The sequence below is a fragment of the Squalius cephalus genome, assembly GCF_949319135.1.
Source record: "Squalius cephalus genome assembly, chromosome: 6".
In the NCBI taxonomy this organism is placed as follows: domain Eukaryota; kingdom Metazoa; phylum Chordata; class Actinopteri; order Cypriniformes; family Leuciscidae; genus Squalius; species Squalius cephalus.
Window position 1 is genome coordinate 42,198,521 of NC_137127.1, and position 22,012 is coordinate 42,220,532.

The 22,012-nt window shown below is 37.6% G+C and overlaps 1 protein-coding gene across 5 annotated transcripts in view; it reads left to right on the forward strand.

The window, feature by feature from the left end:
- Positions 1–22,012, forward strand: part of nectin1b (nectin cell adhesion molecule 1b) — a 246,888-nt gene that overhangs the window by 219,868 nt on the left and 5,008 nt on the right. For 2 of the 5 annotated variants that reach the window (XM_079874415.1, XM_079874417.1), the window contains one exon: positions 1,750–1,934. The exons of 2 other annotated variants lie outside the window; for them this stretch is intronic. In XM_079874415.1, coding sequence (XP_079730541.1) covers positions 1,750–1,890 — 141 coding nt within the window. In that variant the 3' untranslated portion in view covers positions 1,891–1,934. The remainder of the gene's footprint in view (positions 1–1,749; positions 1,935–22,012) is intronic. One more of the 5 variants, XM_079874414.1, reaches the window with a different exon arrangement.

Below are 22,012 nucleotides of genomic sequence, written 5' to 3' on the forward strand. Positions count from 1 at the left end.
TGTCTTACATTTGCTATATATGTGTTAATACAGTGGACCCAAAGAGTACAGTATGTGGACATTTAAGATGCATGTTTGAATGTCATTGATAGAACATTTACATTATTTTAAATAAGTAATATTTTGAAATGTGCTGCAATGGCATTCATTGTTCAAATACGATTTGGGTCGCTGTATGTCATCTTACAGATTCACATCATTGATTGTCTTTTGTTCAACCTTGAGGAGCTGTGTTTGAGTCCTTGGCCCTTTTGAACACAGGCTCATGTTTGTTTGTTCTAGCTTGATTGATTTATCGGTTACACGCCAGACCATCTGTCTCTTTATATGAAAACATCGCCACTTCTGGTTTCTGTGTTATCATTATCATGCTTCATAATGTCTGTCCATTCATCTCATCTCTGCTCTTCCATGTCACTTCAGTGGAGGAGTCTGGTCATATTGCCTGAACTACATGATTTAACAGCTGTAGAGGCAGAAGGCAGTCATAGAGTCAAGATGGTGATACCAACACAGAAGCAATGAAAGAATCTGTCATTTACAGAGACAATATATATATATACATTGTTAGAGCTTAAAATATTGCTCACACAATTAAGTGCATACAAATACATCTGTTGTTGGTCTCACTATCAGCACACAAGCCATAAATGTGGGGGTGAATCTCATAAAACCTGGCAAGAACATGCCCTGGCCATATTTAACTCAAAAAAAAAAAAAAAAAAAAAAAAAAAAAATATATATATATATATATTTTCATTATGAAAATAGTGTGCTTCTATAGAACCAGTAAGATGTTTTTATTTTTTTTTTCATTATTGAATTTCATAGTTTCAACCATGCAATTATCATTATTGTGATTCTTAAAAAGTACTATAATGTGAAAAAAATATATTTATGACAATGACTACCCCCCCCCCCCCTTCTCATGAAAAAAATAAATAAAAAATCAGTATGTTTTAGTATATTTTGAGAATATAAAACGTATAGAATTACTAATTATTATATAATTATATACAAACAATTATAATTATATGAATTTATATTTGTATAGAATATTTTCATGACAATTAAGCAACTCCCCTCCCCCATTCTCATAACCCACAAAAACACCCCAAAAAACAATCATTATCATTAATGTAGTGGGGTATAAAGTAGCATTTAAAATTGTAAAGTATTTGTAACTATTTATATGTAATTATTTGTTGAGTGTGCTCAAAAATAAACAAAGTATATTGCTTTTTTTATTTTTTTATTGTGAGAGTAAAAATGACTCTATACACGCATAGTATACAGTAATGAGATATAGATCTAATGAGAATCACCATTAAGAATAGTGGGGAAAATAATGTTTTCAAATAAATAAAGAAAGAAAGAAAAAAAGAAAGAAAGAAAACATCCTGATGCTTCACGTTACGGTAATGACAAACTGGGGAGAACATGTGCTTAATTAAAAGTGTCATACATAATGCAAAATAAATCTTAATGATACAAAAGTAGGCTTTTTTTGTGAGATTCACCCTCAGTTAAAATGGCATTTTTAGTAAAAGGTTTTAGTTAAAAGAAAAAAAAAAAAGGTATTATGGCTGGACTCCTCAGTGAAGTTCATTTCACTAACCTGGAGTCTGTGTTTTCTCAGAATGGAGTGACAGCTCTCTCTTTCCATTCTCCTCTACGTTCTCTCTCTCTTTCTCTGTCTCTTTTTGAGCTCCACTCCTCATACATCCTCTCCACCTCTCTTATCTCCAGAATTCTGGTCACAAGGATTGTGATGTCCAGTATGCGGAACTGGACACTGCAGCTTTGGCATCTTCTCCCAGCCCACGAAGCTCTGTGCACACTGGCGGGGACCTTGTCGAGTACGCAACCATCCAGCCTAGCTCACACTAACGCATGCCATTGTAGGCCTTTCCCCCTATGACTCTGGCCTCAAGGTACACAGACTGATGCACTCCTATGTTTCTTTTCCTCTGTTTGTCCCTCACTCTCTCTCACTGAGCACTAAATTCCCTCTGTGTCTCTTGTTTGTGCTTACTTTCTTCTGTTGTTTTCATTTTACCTTTATCTATCTATCCACTCTTATATTGTCCAAGGCTGCCCTCTAATTGGATAGACATTTTTATCAAACTTTATTTCGATGGTCCAGTTTAGACATTCTACTAACTATAAGTAACTAAACAACATGTCAACAAATCTCATTGGAATATTAGTACTGTTAGGTTAGGGTTATGTAGAGGGTTTGGGTAAGTGGAATAAGTTGACATGCAGTGGCAAAGACACTTATAGTCAGTAGAATGTATGTTGGGATACCGTCAGAATAAAGTGTTTGCAGATATTAGACAGTCTACTAAAATTCTAATGACTGGTAGTTGACATGTAGTTGCAAAATTACTTAAAGTGCTGGGTAGATTACTCACAAATTGTAGTCAGTTACTGATTCCAAATTAAAAGGCAATTTGTAGTTAGTTATGTAATCCATTACATTACACATTTAAGGTAATGTAATCTGACTATTTTTCATTACTTTTAGATTACTTTTAACCTAACTCGTTTATCACATTGATTTGAATTGGATAATCTTGTACCATATTGATATAAAAATACAAAAAGATAGAAAATATATTCCATTCTTTATCAACAACATTAAGTGCATTAAATATTGCATTATGTCAGGGTTTGATTATGTTATGGTTATGGTGGAACTGCAGTGGCTTGTGAGTTTAATGAAAAGCTATGCAATTAAATCATAAACATGTTAAATTAGAATTAAAATAAACCATTTTATTCAATTGGGAATTAAAAAATAATAATAATTTTCATTCAAAATCAAGCACTTACAAAAAAAAATGTTTTAAAAAATATTTAATTTGTTTACCTGCATGTCATTTCACCATTAACCCGTGGACTTAATTTTATTATTATTATTATTATTTTTTTTTTTTACTTTTATTATTGACCTAACTTCTTAACTTCAAATCTCTGGGGTTCCTTCAAGTAAATCTATTATGTCAAAGAGGTTTAGCTGACGAAAAAGTTGGAGAATCCCTGCATTGCATGTACAATACGAAATGATGTGAATTTGTATATTTTAATGTGCTTGAAAGACAAAGGCCTTCCAAAGACATTGATATGTGGTTAAATGACTCACTGAGTGATAATTCAAATGATAATAATAATCAATGTGTTCGCCAGGAGCTTATTAGATATTCAATGCTGCAGTGTTGAGAAAAAACTTCTTAAAGGTTAAGTGATTTCTGTAAATCCATTGATCAAAAGCTGTGTGGGTCTTCAGTGGCTGGTCTGTGTGTGCAATTCCACAAACCTGGAAGAACTTCTGAATGTATATAAGCAGTATAGGCTTTTTTAGAAGGGAAAATGTAAAAGATGAAAAAAAAAAAAAAAAAAAAATAGTAGTAGTTAGAATCAATGAATTATGTATAATTTACTGCCATTGTGGGAATAACATGCAATCATGTAATCAATAAAGTAACTGTAATCTGATTACAAGTATTTTAAAACGTAATATAATCTAATTACAAGTACTTCATTTTTGGAATCTGATTACGTAATTCAGATTACATGTAATCAGTTACAACCTGGTAATGATTACTTATAGTTTCTAGAATGTTTAAAGTAGACCTTCAACATATTATGATATTGTTCAATAATTATTAAAAAAAAATAAAAAAAAATTAAAATGACCAGTAACCTGGTAACTGCTAATGAGCAGTTGAACAGGTGTACTTAATAAAGTGTCCGGTGAGTATTTATTCAACTATGTAGTCAAGATACATTTTTGTTATTTATGTATTGATTTATAAATAATGAATCATATTAGTCAATCATTATCCAGTAAACCAGTAATAAATACATTTAAAAGCTGAACACAATGCTACAATGCTAAAATCAAAACTGCATAACTAGTACAAACTTGTCTGAAAGCTTAGAAAAGGCTTTATATTTGTTTTTAAAAGTGAACTTTTGTGTCCAAAACAAGAAGTCTGGTATAGTCTGCATTATCATGCATCTGGGGAATCGTCAGCTGCAGCTGAGATTGATTACATTGCTGCAAATGGTTTATATATTATTCAATAACTTTAAGTATGGAAGACTATGTTTAATGATGATTTGGAAGAGATATATGAGTGGACGTTTGGTTAATTGCAATTTAAATTGCCATATGTTAAGAAGCTGTCTTAGATGTGATTAAATACTAAAGATTCTAATTAGAACAAATGAGCAACCATGATAGTGACACGATAACATGTCACTAATGTCAGTTTGATGGGGTAGCCTACTCAAAGATGATGTGTTTTGATGGGTCATTTTTTTCAGTCAAAAAATTATAATTTCACTGTTTAATATTAGAGACAGTTAGCTGTGACTCTTTGATGCTTTAAAATTCATGATTTTGTGATCATCCCAACACAGCAACTTTGTCTTAACCAATGGAGTGAGTGTGATGTTTGGCCAACCAATGGCAGACAAGCAGATTATTCAGGAAATCTCTTTGAATACAGTCATTGTTTTTGCATTTATGTTTTTTAGTGGTGCAGAAATTACACACTTCAGCTTTAAGAAAGATGTTCTAATGTACATTATATAGTATTATGCAGTCTTAAATCACTATACTGTCAAAAGTCAGTTTTGATATGGGTCAGTACGATATAATTTTTTTAATTCAATATATATATAATCAAATTTAATTTAAATGTTTTTTTTATTCAGCAATGTTGCATTAAATTGATCAAAAGTAACTGTAAAGACATTTATAATAAATATATATATATATTTTCTATTTTAGATAAATGCTGTTCATTTGAATGTTTTATTCATCACACAATCCTGAAGAAAAAAAATCAATTATCACTGGTTCCACAAAAATTAGGTGGCAGAAACTGTTTTTTAGCATTAATAATAACAGATAATAAAAGCAGCATATTAGAATGATTTCTGAAGGATAAATTTTTATTAAGTAATATTATTACATAATATTACTTAATCTCAATATTACTGTTTTACTGTATTTTTGATCAAATAAGTGCTGCAGTTGTGATCAGAAAAGACTTCTTTCAAAACATCGAAAACTTTACAGACCCCAAACTTTTAAATGGTCGTGTTTGTACTTTTATCTTTTTATTAACATTTTGTCGTTTTACTTGCTCAGTAGGTTTCAGAGAGTTATTTTAACGTTATCTCCACTGTATAAGATATACACACAAGAGGGTCTGACTTGTGCCTGTTACCGTCCCAGTGTGCAGGAGATTTCCCATCGCTTCAGAAACCCATCTCTTCGTCTTCTTCTTCTTAGATAATAGCAGCCGAGAGGAAGACAGTGCAAGAAAAAAGCAGTTCTCAGGGGTAAAGTCTGAATGAGTCAGCCTCACTGTTAAAACAAGCAATTAGTATCACAGCGTGGAGTTCTCAGAGGGCCACCACTGCAAACACTGCTGAGCAGGAACATCGTAAAACATGAAAAAAACAACTCGACTTCCTTTTATTTTCAAAACGCTGACAGCCTTTCTTAGTGGATAATGTAAAGTTTGAAGGCAAAGGAGCAAAATCAACAAATGGAATTGTTAAATCAACGTCAGCAGGTATACAGTGTTTTCAAAAAGAGAGAAGTGAAAACTGTGGATTATTTTTTTTTTTTCATAATGATGGGTGAATCAGGATTATAGAAGTCTATTTTAAGTGCTTCCACAGGCAAAAAAGTTTTGGTATCTTTTGAGTACCATGTAAATACAGATTATCAAATACTATCAATGGGTTATGGGCCCACCAAAGTACTTTTCTCTAATGGCTTACAAGCATAAGATAAGATTTCAGATCAAAATGATTTGTATCATAATATTACGTTTCGCTAGCTTTTTCATCAATGTTATGAAAACTGTATTTTTAAGCCAAGCATTAAAGTCAATTTAATATTGCACTGTAAAGAAAAAGTCAGGATCATATATGAGGACTGATGCTAAACGCGTCATAATAATTTATTTCTGTTCAAGGACACAAAGAACTTCTCCATAAAAATTGTTTTTGCTGAGTGAAAGCTCTGAAAACTTTTTCTTTTTATTGAAGTATCAATACAGCAAGAACAATTTAGAATATATAAAGTGATTTCACAGTAATTCACAGTGATTTCACAGTCCTTTATTCAGCACAAACACGCTCTCTTTATATGAAATTAGGCTTATTATGGAATAATACTGCAATCACAATTTTTTGGGTTGGACTTTATTTTACAGTAAATGCACTTACATGTACTTATAGTGTACTTCACTGTAAACCCGAATAAGTTGGCAAAACTCAAAAAATGTAACGCAATCAGTTGCCTCAAATTTTTTAAGTTAAGAAATTCAAAGTTGAAGTAAGCAGAACTGGCAGATTTGTATTTTGTACTTATACATTTGAATTGTTCTTAACTTGAAATGTTTGTGTACACTAATTCATACATTTAACTTAAAACTTTCATGTAACCCCAATGTGAACACTTTTATTAGCTAGCTTTAACATCTAGTTTGCTAACATACTAATTTGTAAACATGTTAATGTATGTTATACAGTAGCACTTGCTGTATGAGTGCAGCAATATAAAGGTTTTATTTGCTCTCAAATCAAGCTGCATGCACCACTTGTCTAGCCTGGCTCCGCCCTCCTACGTACTTCCGCTCAATTTCATTTTCCTTCAGTACTACTTCTGGGACTGCTGTATATTCTTAGGTTTCCAGAAACCAATTTTTTGTAGGACCAATCAGCGAACAGAGGGAGTGGCTGAGAACGATGACGTTGATGTAGTGCGTCAGTTTGAGTTGGAGTAATGACAGCGGAGAAAGATGTGAGAAAAGCTATTCGGTCCGTTGTTGCAAAACTGCAGAATATACAGAAGTTAAAGCCGGAGCAAGAACAATGTTTGCTAAGTTTTGTTGGTGGCCATGATGTTGTGGCCCTCCTCCCCACGGGGTTCGGGAAAAGTTTGATTTTCCAGCTCACTCCGCTAGCACTAGAAGTGCCAGAATTCCATAACTACTAGAACTGCCGCAAGCGGTCATTTTGATCGCTATTCAAAACTCTATATCTTTAATGATAAATCCCCAATTGAGAGATTAATGCATTTATTGTATTAGGATGTCTTTTAAAAACAAAACAACACCAAACTGTACATTTAAACAAGTTTAATTATAATTTATAAATCAATAATATTCGTAGATGCCCTGAACAAAATAGTAGCCTATGTTTTCATGTTTCCACTGTTTGATCGCGCCCGCAGACACACACACACACACACCATATTCCAGCATTGCAGCCTGTTCATTATAGCCATAATAAAATATAATAATAAAATAGTCAACCTAACATATAAAAATTCCACTGCTCTGTTTCTCAGTACTAGTAGGCTACAATTCGTACCATTTTATGCGTGTGAAGAGGATGATTTTTTCCGTAGATATTGGAACGTGAGTGAAGTTCAAAGCCTATGATAAAGAATAGTTTAGCATCCAAATACATTGCAAATGTTGAAATATTTTGATTCTAATTAGAGAGTTACGTGAGCCCAACGCCGCTTACTTTCACTTTCGCTTATAAAGTATTTCATTTTGGCTTTAGTTATTATTTAGTTATTTTTTCATTCTTGTTCTGTTCTGAATATCATTACATTTAAATGATTTGTTGTTGAATATGTTTAGTGTATTTTTTACCACATTTTATTGTTGCGTATATTGGTATAATAATACCGCGAAATTCAGTGCGGTCAATATGACCGTTTATGGCCGAAATAGGTAAATATGTTCATTTGTTTTTGTTTTTTTGCCTTATGTGTAATTTATATGAAAAACATTTTAAATGAAAATACAGACACTTTTAGGAAAAGTCAGGTACCAGCAGGATTGTATTTATTTTTTCAACAAAGTTATTGCAGATATAAAATTCAGAACGGTCAAAATGACCGCCATGGCAGTTCTAGTGGTGAATGAGTTAGCTAAGGCGAACGATAGGGATGCAAAGCCGATAGTTGTTGTCGTCTCCCCTCTTGTTGCACTAATGGAGGACCAAGTGAAGGAGGCAGAAAAGTTGTTTCCGTATCGCGCAGTAGCGCCTGGTGATCACTGTACAGCATTTGCGGCAGATCCGAAACGACCGCAGCGGCGTATTGTTAATGATTAGACCCAGCTTCGACAGTTGACTGAATACATCACTGTCCTTAGTGTCAAATATACATTTAGAATTTGTAAATGTTTCCGGCCGGTTTCGGCGCATGACATACGTCACGACCACACGTTAGCGATTGGCTATGGCAGATCCTGAGTGACTCTGGGCAGATCCAATAGTTTTGAACTTTAACAGAGAACCCGCCTACAAGGAAGTAAACGTTTCTCAATGGAGAGAGGCCAGACTCTCTGTACAAATGAAATGTACGAGAGTCTGGTAGAACCTAGTCTCGCGTAGCCAGACCTTCAGACTGACGGCTGAAGGTCTGGAATTCATAGCAGCTTTCTTTGGCCAAGGCCCGCCCATAAGGCCGTTTGACCGACATGTCAAACAACCAATTACAGTTAGTTTCATTCAGCGTCACATTTCGGGGCGTGGAAATGTCCCCACAACAACAGACCGGCGTGCAACAAGTCAGTCAGCATAGAAAATCAAAGAAGGAGAAGAAAACAAGCGTCAGCGTCTGTTGTTTCATGTTTGCGCGCAAACGCGGCTGATATCCCCTTCTCAGTTAGGTACTTCACTTGATCTTCCATAATAGATAGGAGGGGACACACAACTAGTAAAATTGGATCTGCTGGGAATCCTTCTAAATGCTGACAAAGGGTCGGCCAGGCTTGGAAAATAATACTCTTCCCAAATCCCGTCGGCAAACAGGCTAAAATGTCTCTTTTTGTCTCCACTAAGTGCCTCAAACAAAACTCCTGGACATCTCTTAAAGAGTCTATGCCGTGAACCTCGCATACTTTTGAGAATCCTACGTTTAGCTGATCGACTCATGCACACGAATGATAAATGCTCATTGTCACTCATGTAAACACAACAGTTTTTCTTCCGCAATCACACGTCTGCGCTTTGTTTCCCGGCGGACCAAAAATAAACGCGACACTCGCGCCCCCCAGAAATCCGATAAAATTCAACCAATCAGATGACGACTTCGACATTCCTGAAGTGTTTCCAGTTAAGTGTACCATATGCATCAGACGTTTAGCCAACGTTCCGTGGGCGTGACATCTGAGGCTGAGACTAGGTAGAACCAGGCTACCACTTGTCACCATGATGGTAACTATGCTAAAGCCAACATTAACAGAAATTCTTCTAAATTAGCATAACAAATTAATCACTACTAAATCTCCCACTTAACATTAATCTTGCACAAAATATAAATAAAAAAAAAAATATATATATATATATATATATTGATATATATTGCACTTAATTTTAGCATTTACTCTCCCTTTCGAGTGCCATCGGCAAAACATGCTGGGAAATAGACACCCTAGCCATTTCAGTTAAACTTAAGTTCGTCTAAATTAAAATAAATAATTGCATAACACTCAAAACAATGAAACAGTTCAGTTTACTTAAAATATATCAGTTCTGTGAACTTGAAAGAAAATAAAGTGCTAAATACTCATAAAAGTTAATTTGACTGAACTAATTAGTTTAATTTAAGTTTGTCCTGCTCAAACCAATTAATTATTTTGAGCGTTAGGGTTTACAGTGTACCAAAGAAAGTAGTGGCCAACAAGGTAAGTACATTGGTTAAGGTTAAGTTTAGAGGTAGGTTCATGGTTAGTATCTAGTTATTATAATTTCCATAATACGTACATAGGTGCTACCAATTTTTTGCACTATTACCTAAAGCAAAAAGGGGGTGGCAAAATCATTATGTTTATAAGTCAACATGGAAGTAGTAATTTATCTAACACATTTCTCATTGGAAAAACGTTCCTGTGGCAACATTTTGGCAAAACGCAAAATACGTAGCAATACGTACATATCACAGCAGTTTCTAAAAGAAATGAACACTAGAGGCAGTAAAACAACAAGCACTTTTATTAATTTTCACAATCACTTTTTATCATAGTTTATGATTTATAAACAAATATATTTTTTGGAGTTTTCATGACATACCAAGCTTGCTCGATAGCTCAGCTGGTACAGAATAGTACTAATGATGCGGAGAGCTCGGGTACGAATCCTGTGAAAGACGAGTCACAATAAAAGAGCTCAAAACAAGCTAAAATGGCATGGTTACGATTGCGTTTTTATGTCACATTTGCTTTTGTTAACACTATCTGGTAGGTTTAGGGTTTAGTGTAGATGTACGTTATTTTAAAATGGATCATTGAGCTTTTTGCGCCACTCACCAGACATTTCAACTCAGAACTGTGGTGATACGTACAAACTCCAACGTAATAAAACGTTGCCACATTCACGTTCATCAGTTCCAGAAAAAAAAAAAAAAAAAACTAAACATGCTTTTAGCGCTACTCACTGGACATTTCACTTTGAAACTGTCGTGAACCGTGAAATATGCAATGTCTTTTGCTTTTTGCCAAAATGTTGCCACATGTACGCTTTTCTAATGAGCCCGGGCTGAATTTATTAAATGCAGATCGAATGATGGAGAACAGCATTCCCCATGCATATATCCATGATGAACAGCATTTTAAAGAGTGACCCTGGATCGTAGTGGTTAAGTAATGCTGTGTAGTTCAGGTCAGAGCACACTAATCTGCTGCATCCTCCAAAAATTTGCTCTCAGGCCTGAAATAATTGCGACGTGCAAATAGCTTTTAGGACTAATTTTATGGGCACGTTTGCACTGGTTTTTGCATAATTATTTTAGTGAACTGAGTGCTGAAACAACACAGAGAGCGTTTGCTAAGAAACAATGCCATCAGCAGACTCAGTTCAGTGAATTTCCCCCTTAGAGTGCTTTTAATAGGAATCTGATTCCTTGAATACATCACAAAGTCATGGAGTTTCTCTTTTACTTTGTCTGGACTGAGGTGCATTTTCTCTAATTGCTTAAATGATGCAATTACATTTGCTTTGAATTGCAATTTCCAAGTGTTTTTATTTTCCATTAGTATTTATTAACATTAATGAGATTCAATATCATTTGTAATGCCATTCAAGCCCAAATGTGGCCTTTAAAAATGATAATTACCTCCTCAGCTTATGCCTCAAATGTGGCTTTAGCCATTTGACCCATATTACCATAATGATTTATGACTGACATTCCAATATCTGTCATTAGAGACCAAACATGTTTTTATCTCTCATCCCCTCTAAGCTGTGATGATTCAAAGGATTTACAGTCTCAGATGGCAACCTTTCTTCCAAAAGATCTTGCAGTATTGTTCATTGAGCTTTATTTCTTTGTGTTCTGACCTCACACTTACACTCGTCCATTGTTTTTTCTTTGTAAATCTTGCCTCAATCATCTTGTTTGTCTTGTTTGTGTGTGCGAAAAGATTAAAGATTAAAAAGAAAGAAAAGCCAGAGAGAGAGAGAGAGAGAGAGAGAGAGAGAGAGAGAGAGAGAGAGAGAGAGAGAGAGAGAGAGAGAGAGAGAGAGAGAGAGAGAGAGAAGACAAGTCCCAGCAAACGTATCATTTTAACTGGTGTTTTCTCACTGTTGTCATCTTTGTTGAGTTTATTTTGTTATTAGAGGAAATAACAGCACATATATCTAAACGACACTCGCAGCAGTCTAAGGAGATTTTTTTTTTTTTAAGCCATTTCAAACTTCTTTTGACCATAAGCGAAGAATGATCAAGAACTTTGCCGTGAGCATTTCAGGGGCTTGCGTACTGGGAAAAGTAAAGCTTTTATGAAAGGAAGACAAAGATAACAAGTAGGAATATTCCACATGATATTGAAGAAAATACAGCATAAAATCCAAGCATGTTAATAAATCTCAGCACATTTCAAGAGCCCTTCTTTTACTATGACTTCCCTATATTAGCCTATATTGGCCTTTAAAAAAAAAAAAAAGTTGCCAGCCTCCACCAGCATGTTTGATCATTTTCAGGAAAGTTTCCAGAATATTTTGTTGAATGAAAATCTGAACATGCAATATATCAAAAGAAAGAACCTCAGCTTTTAAACAAAATAGTTTTATTCTAGCTTCATGCATTTTTTTTTTTTTTATCAACACTTGAATGTGGGTGTTTCATAAAAAAAGCAACATTTTGAGCAAAAAGCTGGAAAAAAATAATGCATTTTCCTCAAAGACTACATCAAGATCGGATTCAGAATGATGATCAAAACAGTGATGGAGTAGATTGAGTCCATCAGCACCCACAAAGATTGCACAGTCCTATAGCTCGTCCTGGGTCAACATTTCATTCAGTAACATTGGGCAGTTTTGATTTATATGCTGTTTAATGTTGATGATCGCGTTATTTTACATATGCATCTGCCTACATATGCTATCGCTTGTTTCTGCTGCTTTTTCGTACGTGTTTTGATCTGGAGATTCATTACTCTTTCAAAAGATATGCCATAGCGCCCCCTACCATATAACAGTTAAAACACGGAGAGCCGGAAATTTCTGTCAATGGCGATTGGCGGGGAAAGAGCTAATAGGTTTAATATGCGTGTTTATGATACATTCGTTTCTTGTAGGGATGTCCCGATCCGATCACGTGATTTGTTTTTTCGCTCTTCTTTATTCTTTTTTTTATGTATTAAGTATCAGATCGGGACTCGGTATCGGCAGATACTCAAAATCAAATGACTCGGACTCGGACTCGAGGGCAAAAAAACCTGATCGGGACATCCCTAGTTTCTTGTCACCTTTATATGTTCATTCAGTCATCATTCTTCCTTAACTTCTTTTGCTCTTTAGTCTTATTTAACTCTTAGGGCCCTATCTTACACCTGGCGCAATGCAGCACCAAGCACGATGCAAGTTTTTTTTGCTAGTTATCATTTTCACGTCCTGTGCCACGTTGTTTAAATAGCAAATGCATTTGCGCCCCTTTGTGCGCCAATGGATGTGCTGGTCGGAAAAACAAGGTGTGTTCTGGCGCATTTTTGGCGCGTTGCTATTTCGACAGAAATAGAGTGCACAATATTTTTTTGGTTATTTAATGAGCGCGTTAGTAATGTGCGCCTATAGGCGGGTCCACAACGTGCGTACACTCTGCTTATTAAACACACAGGGACGCACAGCAGCACACAAACATGCCAAATATTTAAAATAAAAGGATTACAATGTAAAAGATTATTATTGTGAACATAAAGATGTGGTGGAATCCGGCTTGTCCGTAGATGATCTGCTTGCGCACTTTTACCTTGCGCACTAGCAGTTCCGTTTGCGCTCTGGAGACACATTCGGTCTTTCCACTATCAAATTATGTAAATAGCGAATCTGCCATGCCGTGAGCGCAACTGGCATTTAAAGGGAATGGGAGATACGATTCTGATTGGTTAAACGCACGTAAATCCCACAACACACCCATTACTCATTATGAGAAGAGGGGCAACCCTTTTAGACCATGCGCATGGCGGGCCGACCATTTTTCCCGTCGTTAAACTGGCAAAAGTGGATTCGGACACGCCCTAAGTGAGCTTGCGCTGTGTGCTTTAGATAGAACATGCGCTTTGATAGTTAAAATAGGGCCCTTAGAGTTAATTTTAATATACTTCAATGTAGATAAGCTTATTATCTGTCAACCTTATCTCTCTTCCCTGTGTAAGGGTACTTGTCTGAGTGTTGATTTTGCCTTTTTAAACACACACCGTAGTGACCTTTCATATTAGAGTGTGTGGGTCTATGAATGAGATAACCAGTAATTAACCTGGCAGCGGAGAGAGAAGTATGGGTAAATGTGTGTGGGTAATCCTGGCTGGTGATGTGTCCTTGTTATTGAGCCCAAGAACAGATGTACTGAGATGAGCGATATCTAATGATAACACCCAGGTGTTAACCACTTTGGTGTTATACTGACATTCAGTGAGATGGTGGGTGTATAATGTAAAATTGTACTGTGAAAAATTTCTGAAAAGTTTCTTTTGGAATTTGCAGAGAAAATGATCCACACATTTGTGTTATGTAACTCATGCATTTGGACTGTCATACTATGCAGTGCAGTATCTACACGATCTGAAATGCTTGTAATGCACTCAAACCTCAGTTAATAAGAAAATCATGTTTTTATCGGTAAAGATCTACGGCGACCCATTTGGATCTAGTTTTACTTTAGCTCCTCTATTATCATATGTCAAAACAATATTTCTCACAAGATTTCACAAGAAGTCACAAGAGATTCGACCTCAGTGGAATCATTTATCAACATATTTTCATTGTGTTCATTTTTCAAAACAGATTAGTTTTGATCATATCCAGAAATATCCCTCGCTTTTAGTGGTGATTGTTAAGGCTCTATTATTTTTCATACGGATTGAGGATTTAATTTCCTCCTGTTATCTGCCAATAAATGTCTGGGTCACATTTCACACCAAAATCAAAATTAAATCAAAATAAATAATATTTTGCCAAAAGAAAATGAAGCCTACTGTATTTTAGGAACATTAAGATTTATTTTTTCATTGTGTCATTTACATTACAATTAAGCATGTCCTTCTCCAATTGTCATAGGCCTACTGTCAGTAAACAAGCAATTCATATCATAGAAATTTTAAAAAGATATTTTGATCCTACTATTATATTAACTAGAAAATAAAATCAGATTTTTTTCTGTTATTTACAATCAGTCAGCACTTCATCATGTTAACAACTGTAATAGCCGAGAGGCAGAGGAAGAACAGGAGACAATGATGTGATGATTAAGAATTGATCAGAAATTTTATTTTATAGTATATACAGTACACGTCTGTGTGCATTTATTAGAATTATGATTAAGAATGCATGGTTAAAATTACAATGCACAAAAAGTCCTGATTCAAGACACACACACACACACACACACACACACACACACACACACGCGCGTGCGCGCGCACACACAATAATAATCACAACAGATCACATCATTTATGTAGCTTTAGAAGGTTTGGTGTGTATATCCAGGACCTTAGTTCTTATTATGAGCTCCTGTTTTTCAGAAGGGCTTTTCCTGAAATAATTACTCCTGGAGTAAGCCAAAAGATATAAAACATTAAGCTATGGCTTGAATATGTTTTCTAATTGGCTGCACGGTGTCTCTGTGGATCCTATACACCAACGTGCAGATAATTCCTCTGTTCAGATTAGTGATAGAGGGAAAATAGAGGCATGTTTTACATGGTCAAAGGAGCACTCAAGAATGACTGACAGATAAACTCTGGATTCCACCTTTCTTAAATGAGGTACAAAAAATAGGTCCATTTCAATCAGTACATATTATTTGAAAGCATTTTCAATCAGCTTTGTAACTGGCTTTATGTAGAGCCACTAGGCAGGCCAGAAGGTCAAATTCCTTCTCTGAAGATAGTGAAATAATTGCTTTGGCAAATTCCAAAGTTCTGGAACGGGGCAATGCTGCGATGGGGGAATCATTACATTGTCAAAGGAGATAAAAGAAGCCTATTTAGGTCGAATTCCCCATGGTGGACTATCAGAGAGACCCCTACACGCCTACCTCACTGTTGAAGGTATTGGAAAAAAGAAAGAAAAAGAGGGCTTCTTATTCGGCCAGTGATTTTCATTTAGATTAGTGCTGCATTTTATTCAGGAGTGAAGTGTCTCTCCGAATCTCTCACTGTCTGTGAGAAAGGTGCTGTCATAATGGTTCACCTCCTCCATCTGTAGACATTTTATTATGTACGCTTGTTAATAAAACAGTGTTTTTCCTCCAAAGGAACCAGCTGTTTTTGTGTTTGTGCATATGTATACTAGTCATCTAATATCAGAGTTCAAAACAAGACTTTAAATTAAAGTTTAGTTCCCTTTCAGTTTGGTCACGTTCGACTGCTGCTTTGGGGAAATTAAACAGAGAAAAAATGTTAGCTACTAAAAGACACTGCGGATCGTCTCAGTTACGTATGTCTACGATGTAGTCGGACATACCGTACTGATTGGAATCACGTTTAGGGAGCCTGTCATCTTCGAGTATTGATAAAACGAGCCAATGCACATTGGCGTGCGAACTTTGCATCTCACACTCCACCCCGAAGCGCGGGTATAAATACGGAAGTGGGTGCACGCACCATTTGTCTTTCGCTTCGGAGCCGATCGGTCTTCACGCCGATGTCTCTGAAGAGTGTTGATATTTTCAACAAGCGAGTGTGTTGGTGCTTCTTCTGGAAGTCTCTCCCGATGCTGGTGTTTCTACAGCGCAAGTGCAGTGGTGGTCACGAGCCTTCTGAGCTCTCAACTGCTGTTTTAACAGCATTCCTTTTTGTGTTTGTTTGTCTGACGGTCGGTTGAGGGCGAAGAAAGTGAGTGCTTCACTGGTACAGGCTGCACCATTCCTGTCAGTGTTGCCGCGATCATTCCCCTGTGTGCAAAGCCTGTGGGCAAGCCGCTTCCTCCTTGCATGCCATGGTGTTGCTACAGGTCCATCAGGCCAAGGCACTCATGGACATGCACGATGGTAGACTTGACCGTGCGCTCATAGGTGAGCTCCGCACTGCAACTGACCTCCCCCTCCGGGGCACGAGCGTTGTGACGTGCGCGATCGGTCTGGCGATGTCTGCCTTAGTGGTCCAGGAGCACCATCGCTGGCTCAACCTGGCCGATATGAGGGTTGCGGACAAGGTTCGGTTCCTGGACTCCCCCATTTCCCAGGTTGGGCTGTTTGGCGATGCGGTGGAGAACTGCGCCCAACAGGTGCAGACGGAGGTCATCCAGCACATCCTGCCTCGGTGGCCCGCTGCAGCCTCCACCCCGCCGCCGATGGAAGTTCCTCCGCCTGCTTGTCACCGAGGGCGTCCCCCTGCCGCCGCTTCCGCTCCTGCTAGGCCACCACAGCAGCCTCCAACCAGGCCTCAGTGACACAGTGTGCCTCACTGACAGATGTTGTAGAGCTGTGGGTTGGGCGACACCAACATGTATAATACGTGTCGAGCCGGTTGCTTCCCGTGTGCTTCCTTCACAAAGAAGCCAGTTACACTGTAAAGGCTGATTTATACTTCTGCGTCGGACCTACACCGGAGCCTATACGCTGTAGGCAACGCGTTGGTTTCATTTATACTTCTGCGTCGTTGTCCGCGTTGACGCGCAATTACACATGCAGAGGGAGCATGTGAAACCCGAGGGAGCGGTCCTAGCAGACCAATCACAGTGCTTGCGTCCGCATAGAGTTGACGCGTTGTTACATTTTTGGAGAGGTGCACGTCAGGGTACGCCGAAGGGTACGCACACTACACACAGCCTACGACGTAGCTACGGCGTGAGTTCGACGCAGAAGTATAAATTGGGCTAAAGCCCTGTTCGAAGTGCTTAACAGATACGTGCGCCATTCTTGCTCCAGTAGAGTTCCTCTTTAGCCGAACCCTGTTCCTCCACACCCTTCGGCAACGGACGTGGCTGAGTGTCTGATGCCAGGCCTATCACTCGTATGCACTGGTGGAAACTGTGCTAGGCTGGGTCCATATGTTGTGATCCCTACGGCGATCTCATATGTGTATTCTTCCACGGTACGGCTCCCTGCGGCGAGCCCTTGTCTTACCCTTGGCAGAACCCGCTCTGCCGTCGCTGTCCGGTGAGTCTTCCACTTGTTATAGGCTGGAGCCACCTCAGTGACATTCCATATGTTGTACTGCCTGGTAAAACACCCAGTCCATATGTGTATCCTCCACATGTTACCTCCCTTCGGGCAGGATGTGGCTTTCGCTGCGTCTTCCTTTCCTTGGAAATGGCACGCTTTCCCAGTGTTGTCCAAGTCTGACTGAGTGGGTCTTGCAGAACAGCAGTGACTTCCCTGGCCTAAGCCCTCTCCTTAGAGGTCTGCAAGCTAAGCCCATTCGGGCCGGGCTCGGGCCTTTTTTTTTTTTTTACAGATCGGGCTCGGGTCGGACTCGGGCTTATTTTCTCTCCTTTCATTGTGCCCATAATGTACGTGCAGAGCACACGTCACATAATGTGTATGAAATATTGTTATATTTATTATATTATAAATATTATACATCGCCTAAGCAACACAAACGCAATACGCATATACGCACGCGTCACTCACATGCATTAACAGGTGACAGTTGACCATGCAGAGGATCAGGAAGAAGTTGGATTTTCTTTTTTTCATAAATTTTATTTAACATTAGCCAGTTGGCGAAGTGTTCTTCATTTTTGAACATTGTTTTGAACATTGTTCTTCAGTTACTTAAAAGCAAAGAAAGGTAGGCCGTTTATTTACTTTTTGCGCTATATTCTCTACTGCATGCTTATGCTTCTCTCTAATGGACAGTCTGTTCAATATTTGTGGGCATGATTGTTGATGTTTCAGGCCAATAATAAAAGTTTACCTTTCAGTAGCGTGTGATGTGCCGTGCGTGTGTTCGCGTGTAGCAGAGACTGCGCGCATCAGAGAACGTGCATCAAATAGTGCGCGTCAGAGAGAGCTTAAAGTGATATTGATGTTGGTCTCGGGTCGGGTCGGGTTCGGGCTGAAAAAATTGCAGCCGTTGTCGGGCTGGGGCCGGGTAGGGCTTGAACACCACGGGCCAGGGCCGGGTTAGGGCTGGAGTTTTTGGCCCGTGCAGGGCTCTACCTCTCCTATCTCCACCTCAATAATGCGGGGGGTCAGGAGGCTTTTGTCTAGGCACTGGAAGGTGCTAGCACTAGTACCGTTTTAATGGGGATCCCAATCAGTACGGTATGTCCGACTACGTCAAACGTGACCAAACTGAAAAGGAATGTCTCGGTTACGTATTTAAAAAAAAGAGGGAATGGAGACGTAGTCCCGTCACCACTATTGCTGGATCACCGCTGACTCCGGGCTCGGCTCCTCAGAGGAAAAAAAATGGTGTGTGCATCCACTTCCGTATTTATATGGGGCGGAGCGTGAGATGCAAAGCTTGCACGCCAATGTGCATTGGCTCGTTTTATCAATACTTGAAGATGACAGGCTCCCTAAGCGTGATCCCAATCAGTACGGTACGTCCGACTACATCCCCGTTCACTCCTTCGGGGAACGAGGGTTACATACGTAACCGAGACGTTCCGCAGTGTAACATTTTTTCTCTGTTTAATTTCCCCAAAGCAGCAAATGAACCCCTTAGTTCTTATCTGTGTACTCTAAGTGGGTATACAATTATTTTGTTTTATTCCTCTTTTTTTTTTCTATGAATCAACTCTCCCTAATTTATTCTAATTACATTTGATATTAATGACATTTATTTTCCTCAGATTATTGTCTTATTTTAATCAGATGAAGAAAATCAATATCTCCAATGAATGAAAACTTTGTTTTTAAGTTCTTACTTTTCATGTTGTTTAATATATATCCGAGGGTCATCTGTGCCTCGCATTATATGCATTGAAACATCTGTCATGATCAGTAGGCAAACCTCTTTCTGAAATAGCGCACTGAACACATTGTTTAAATGTGGTTTAGCACTAATCTGACTTTCTTCATCTTTTTCCTTGACAACCAGTTGAATAAAGACTGATTGAAAAAATGATTAATAATGAAATACTATTTGTCAGGTAAAAAAAAACAAATGCCCAAGAACACGTTTTGAAGCTCCGTGTGCATGGTTAAACCAGTGTCTCCTCTTTTCCCTCCAGTAATTTTTGTCTTGATCTACAGATCTAATAAAACAAGACAGATGTTCATAATAGCCAGAAAGCAAATATTTTTTAGTCTAATAGCTACAAGGTTAACTATGCCACCAGAGGAAGCAGGCTTTTGTGTGTGGGACACAAAAGGAAATATCTAACACAATGTCCAGCTGTCCCTGGTCCCCATTCAGTTTTTGAACAAATAGCAGAAAATATATTATGTTAAATATATTTTGTGTTCAATGCAAGAAAGCATTTCATATGGGTTTGGAACAACATAAGAGTCAGTAAGCAAGAACAGTGTTCATTTTAACTATTGCTTTAAGTTCAGCTTTCTCCTGCTGGGTGCATCTTATGATGAAGCCATTGGAGGTAGTTATTACTGCTGAAAAAGCATGCAGATATTTAACTGTCTTTGTGTTCCAGATCACTTGAAGTCCTCGTGCATCTAACTGAAGTAGCTATAATGCTACAAATTAGCTATAAATTTCTGTTCTTCAGAAAACTTAGCCCATGTTCAGTCATGTTACATCCAATCGAGAACATCTTGAATGAGTAAATATCACCTTAAAGATTTAAAGATTCAGTTCCTTTAATTATTCTTTATATAATTTCCAAGCTCTTTGTGCAGAGATAAATGTTACAAAATCGTAAATATTAGTATACACAAAAAATAGCCACTGCTGCGTTTCATTTTGATAGATATGTCTTCATGTGATGAATGTGTGAACAGATTCTTTCACACATTCATCTTCTCCATTCTCACTCTGAGTTCTGGTTCCACCTGTCATCTAAACCTCATGTGTCTAGCTTGCGTCCTTCACTATCAGAAAATTAAAATGGCCCAGGGGTGAGCCCTGAGGAACGTTTAGTGTTTATTTTGAAATTGTTGCTCCTTCCGTTACAATACTGCTGCTCACAGAGTGGGAATCATCATTGTCATAGACATAAAGATGCGTGGGGACTCAGCGTAAGTCACCTTTCCATTCCCATTTTTTTGTACTCTTTCTCTTTGGTCCCATTTACCCTGGTGTTAACATTCTTCTCAAGCAATCCAATCACAATTGGTCTGTTCTAAATACAGATTTAAAAAGGGTTCAAAACATTTTTGTGATCCAGTCACTCATACCACTTTCAGGTAGTCAGGGGAACCATACATGACGCAAATACAGACTATTATGATTTCACTAACTGTAACACCAGGTGTAAATATGGCCTCTCTTTCTGTCTGCCTGACTCTTTCTACACTGCATTTTCTCATTACTTCATTTCACTTTACAGTATGTCATATTCCAATCTGTTTTTCATTCTTGTCATTTTTGTAACTCCGGGCTTGTTGCAGCAAGCTAAGTTTAGAATGGCCTTTGTCAACGGTTTTGCAGGATTTTTACTTTCATGATGAGTTGTATTAGATTGGAGTACCTGTCACACTGATCATTGGGTTTTATTTCCCAATTTAACTGTACATATACATAAGCTGTTTGTGTCACACTATTGCGTGTTTGTCTCTACACTGGACTTCAAAATGTAATATTGTAAACAATATACTTTATAATATTAAACGTGCAGGGTAGAGGTGGAAGTTATAGCTAATTCTTCGGCTTTTTTGATGACTTTTCAATGTATAAATATTTATGTTTTTGATCAGCATTTTGCTTCTGAGGTTTGCACTCTTGTTCACAGGACATCATTTATCAAATCTGATGAAATGCTTTTAAAGAGTTAGTTCACCCCAAAAAATTGTAATTATGTAATCAAATGTACACTCTCAAGTCCTTTCAACCCCATGAGACTTCCATTTATCTTCGAAACACAAATTAAGATTTTTATCATATGATTACTTTTAGGATGTCCTCATCAAATTTGGTGGAATAAGCAACCCGATCTCCTGGCACTGTGTATCTATAGCACGAGTTCATGTTTTCATTTGGTGTGCTCTTTATATGCAGAAATCCTCTTTAACGTACACTTTCTGCGTGCATCTGATATGCAATATCCATTTAAATTTCATTTTATTTATTTTTATCAATACAGTAAGTAGAATTATTTGTAGTATTCTTCTTGATTTTGCTTGCTAAATTTTAGTTTAAGAAAGAAAATGAGAGCATATCCTGAAAATTTTAATTTTACTCACCCGCACTTGTGCCTACAAAGCTTTTTGATTTTATTTCTCCTCTAGTTGAAGTCAGGAGATATTTGCCTGATTTCTGTTCCACTTGCCACTCTTGCCATTGGATATGAATACTGATCTGAGCAACTTTTTATCGGATTTGAGATGGGCAGTTCCATCGAGCAAAAACTGAAAAAGTCAAGTTGTGCTCACTGCAGAGTCAAATGACGT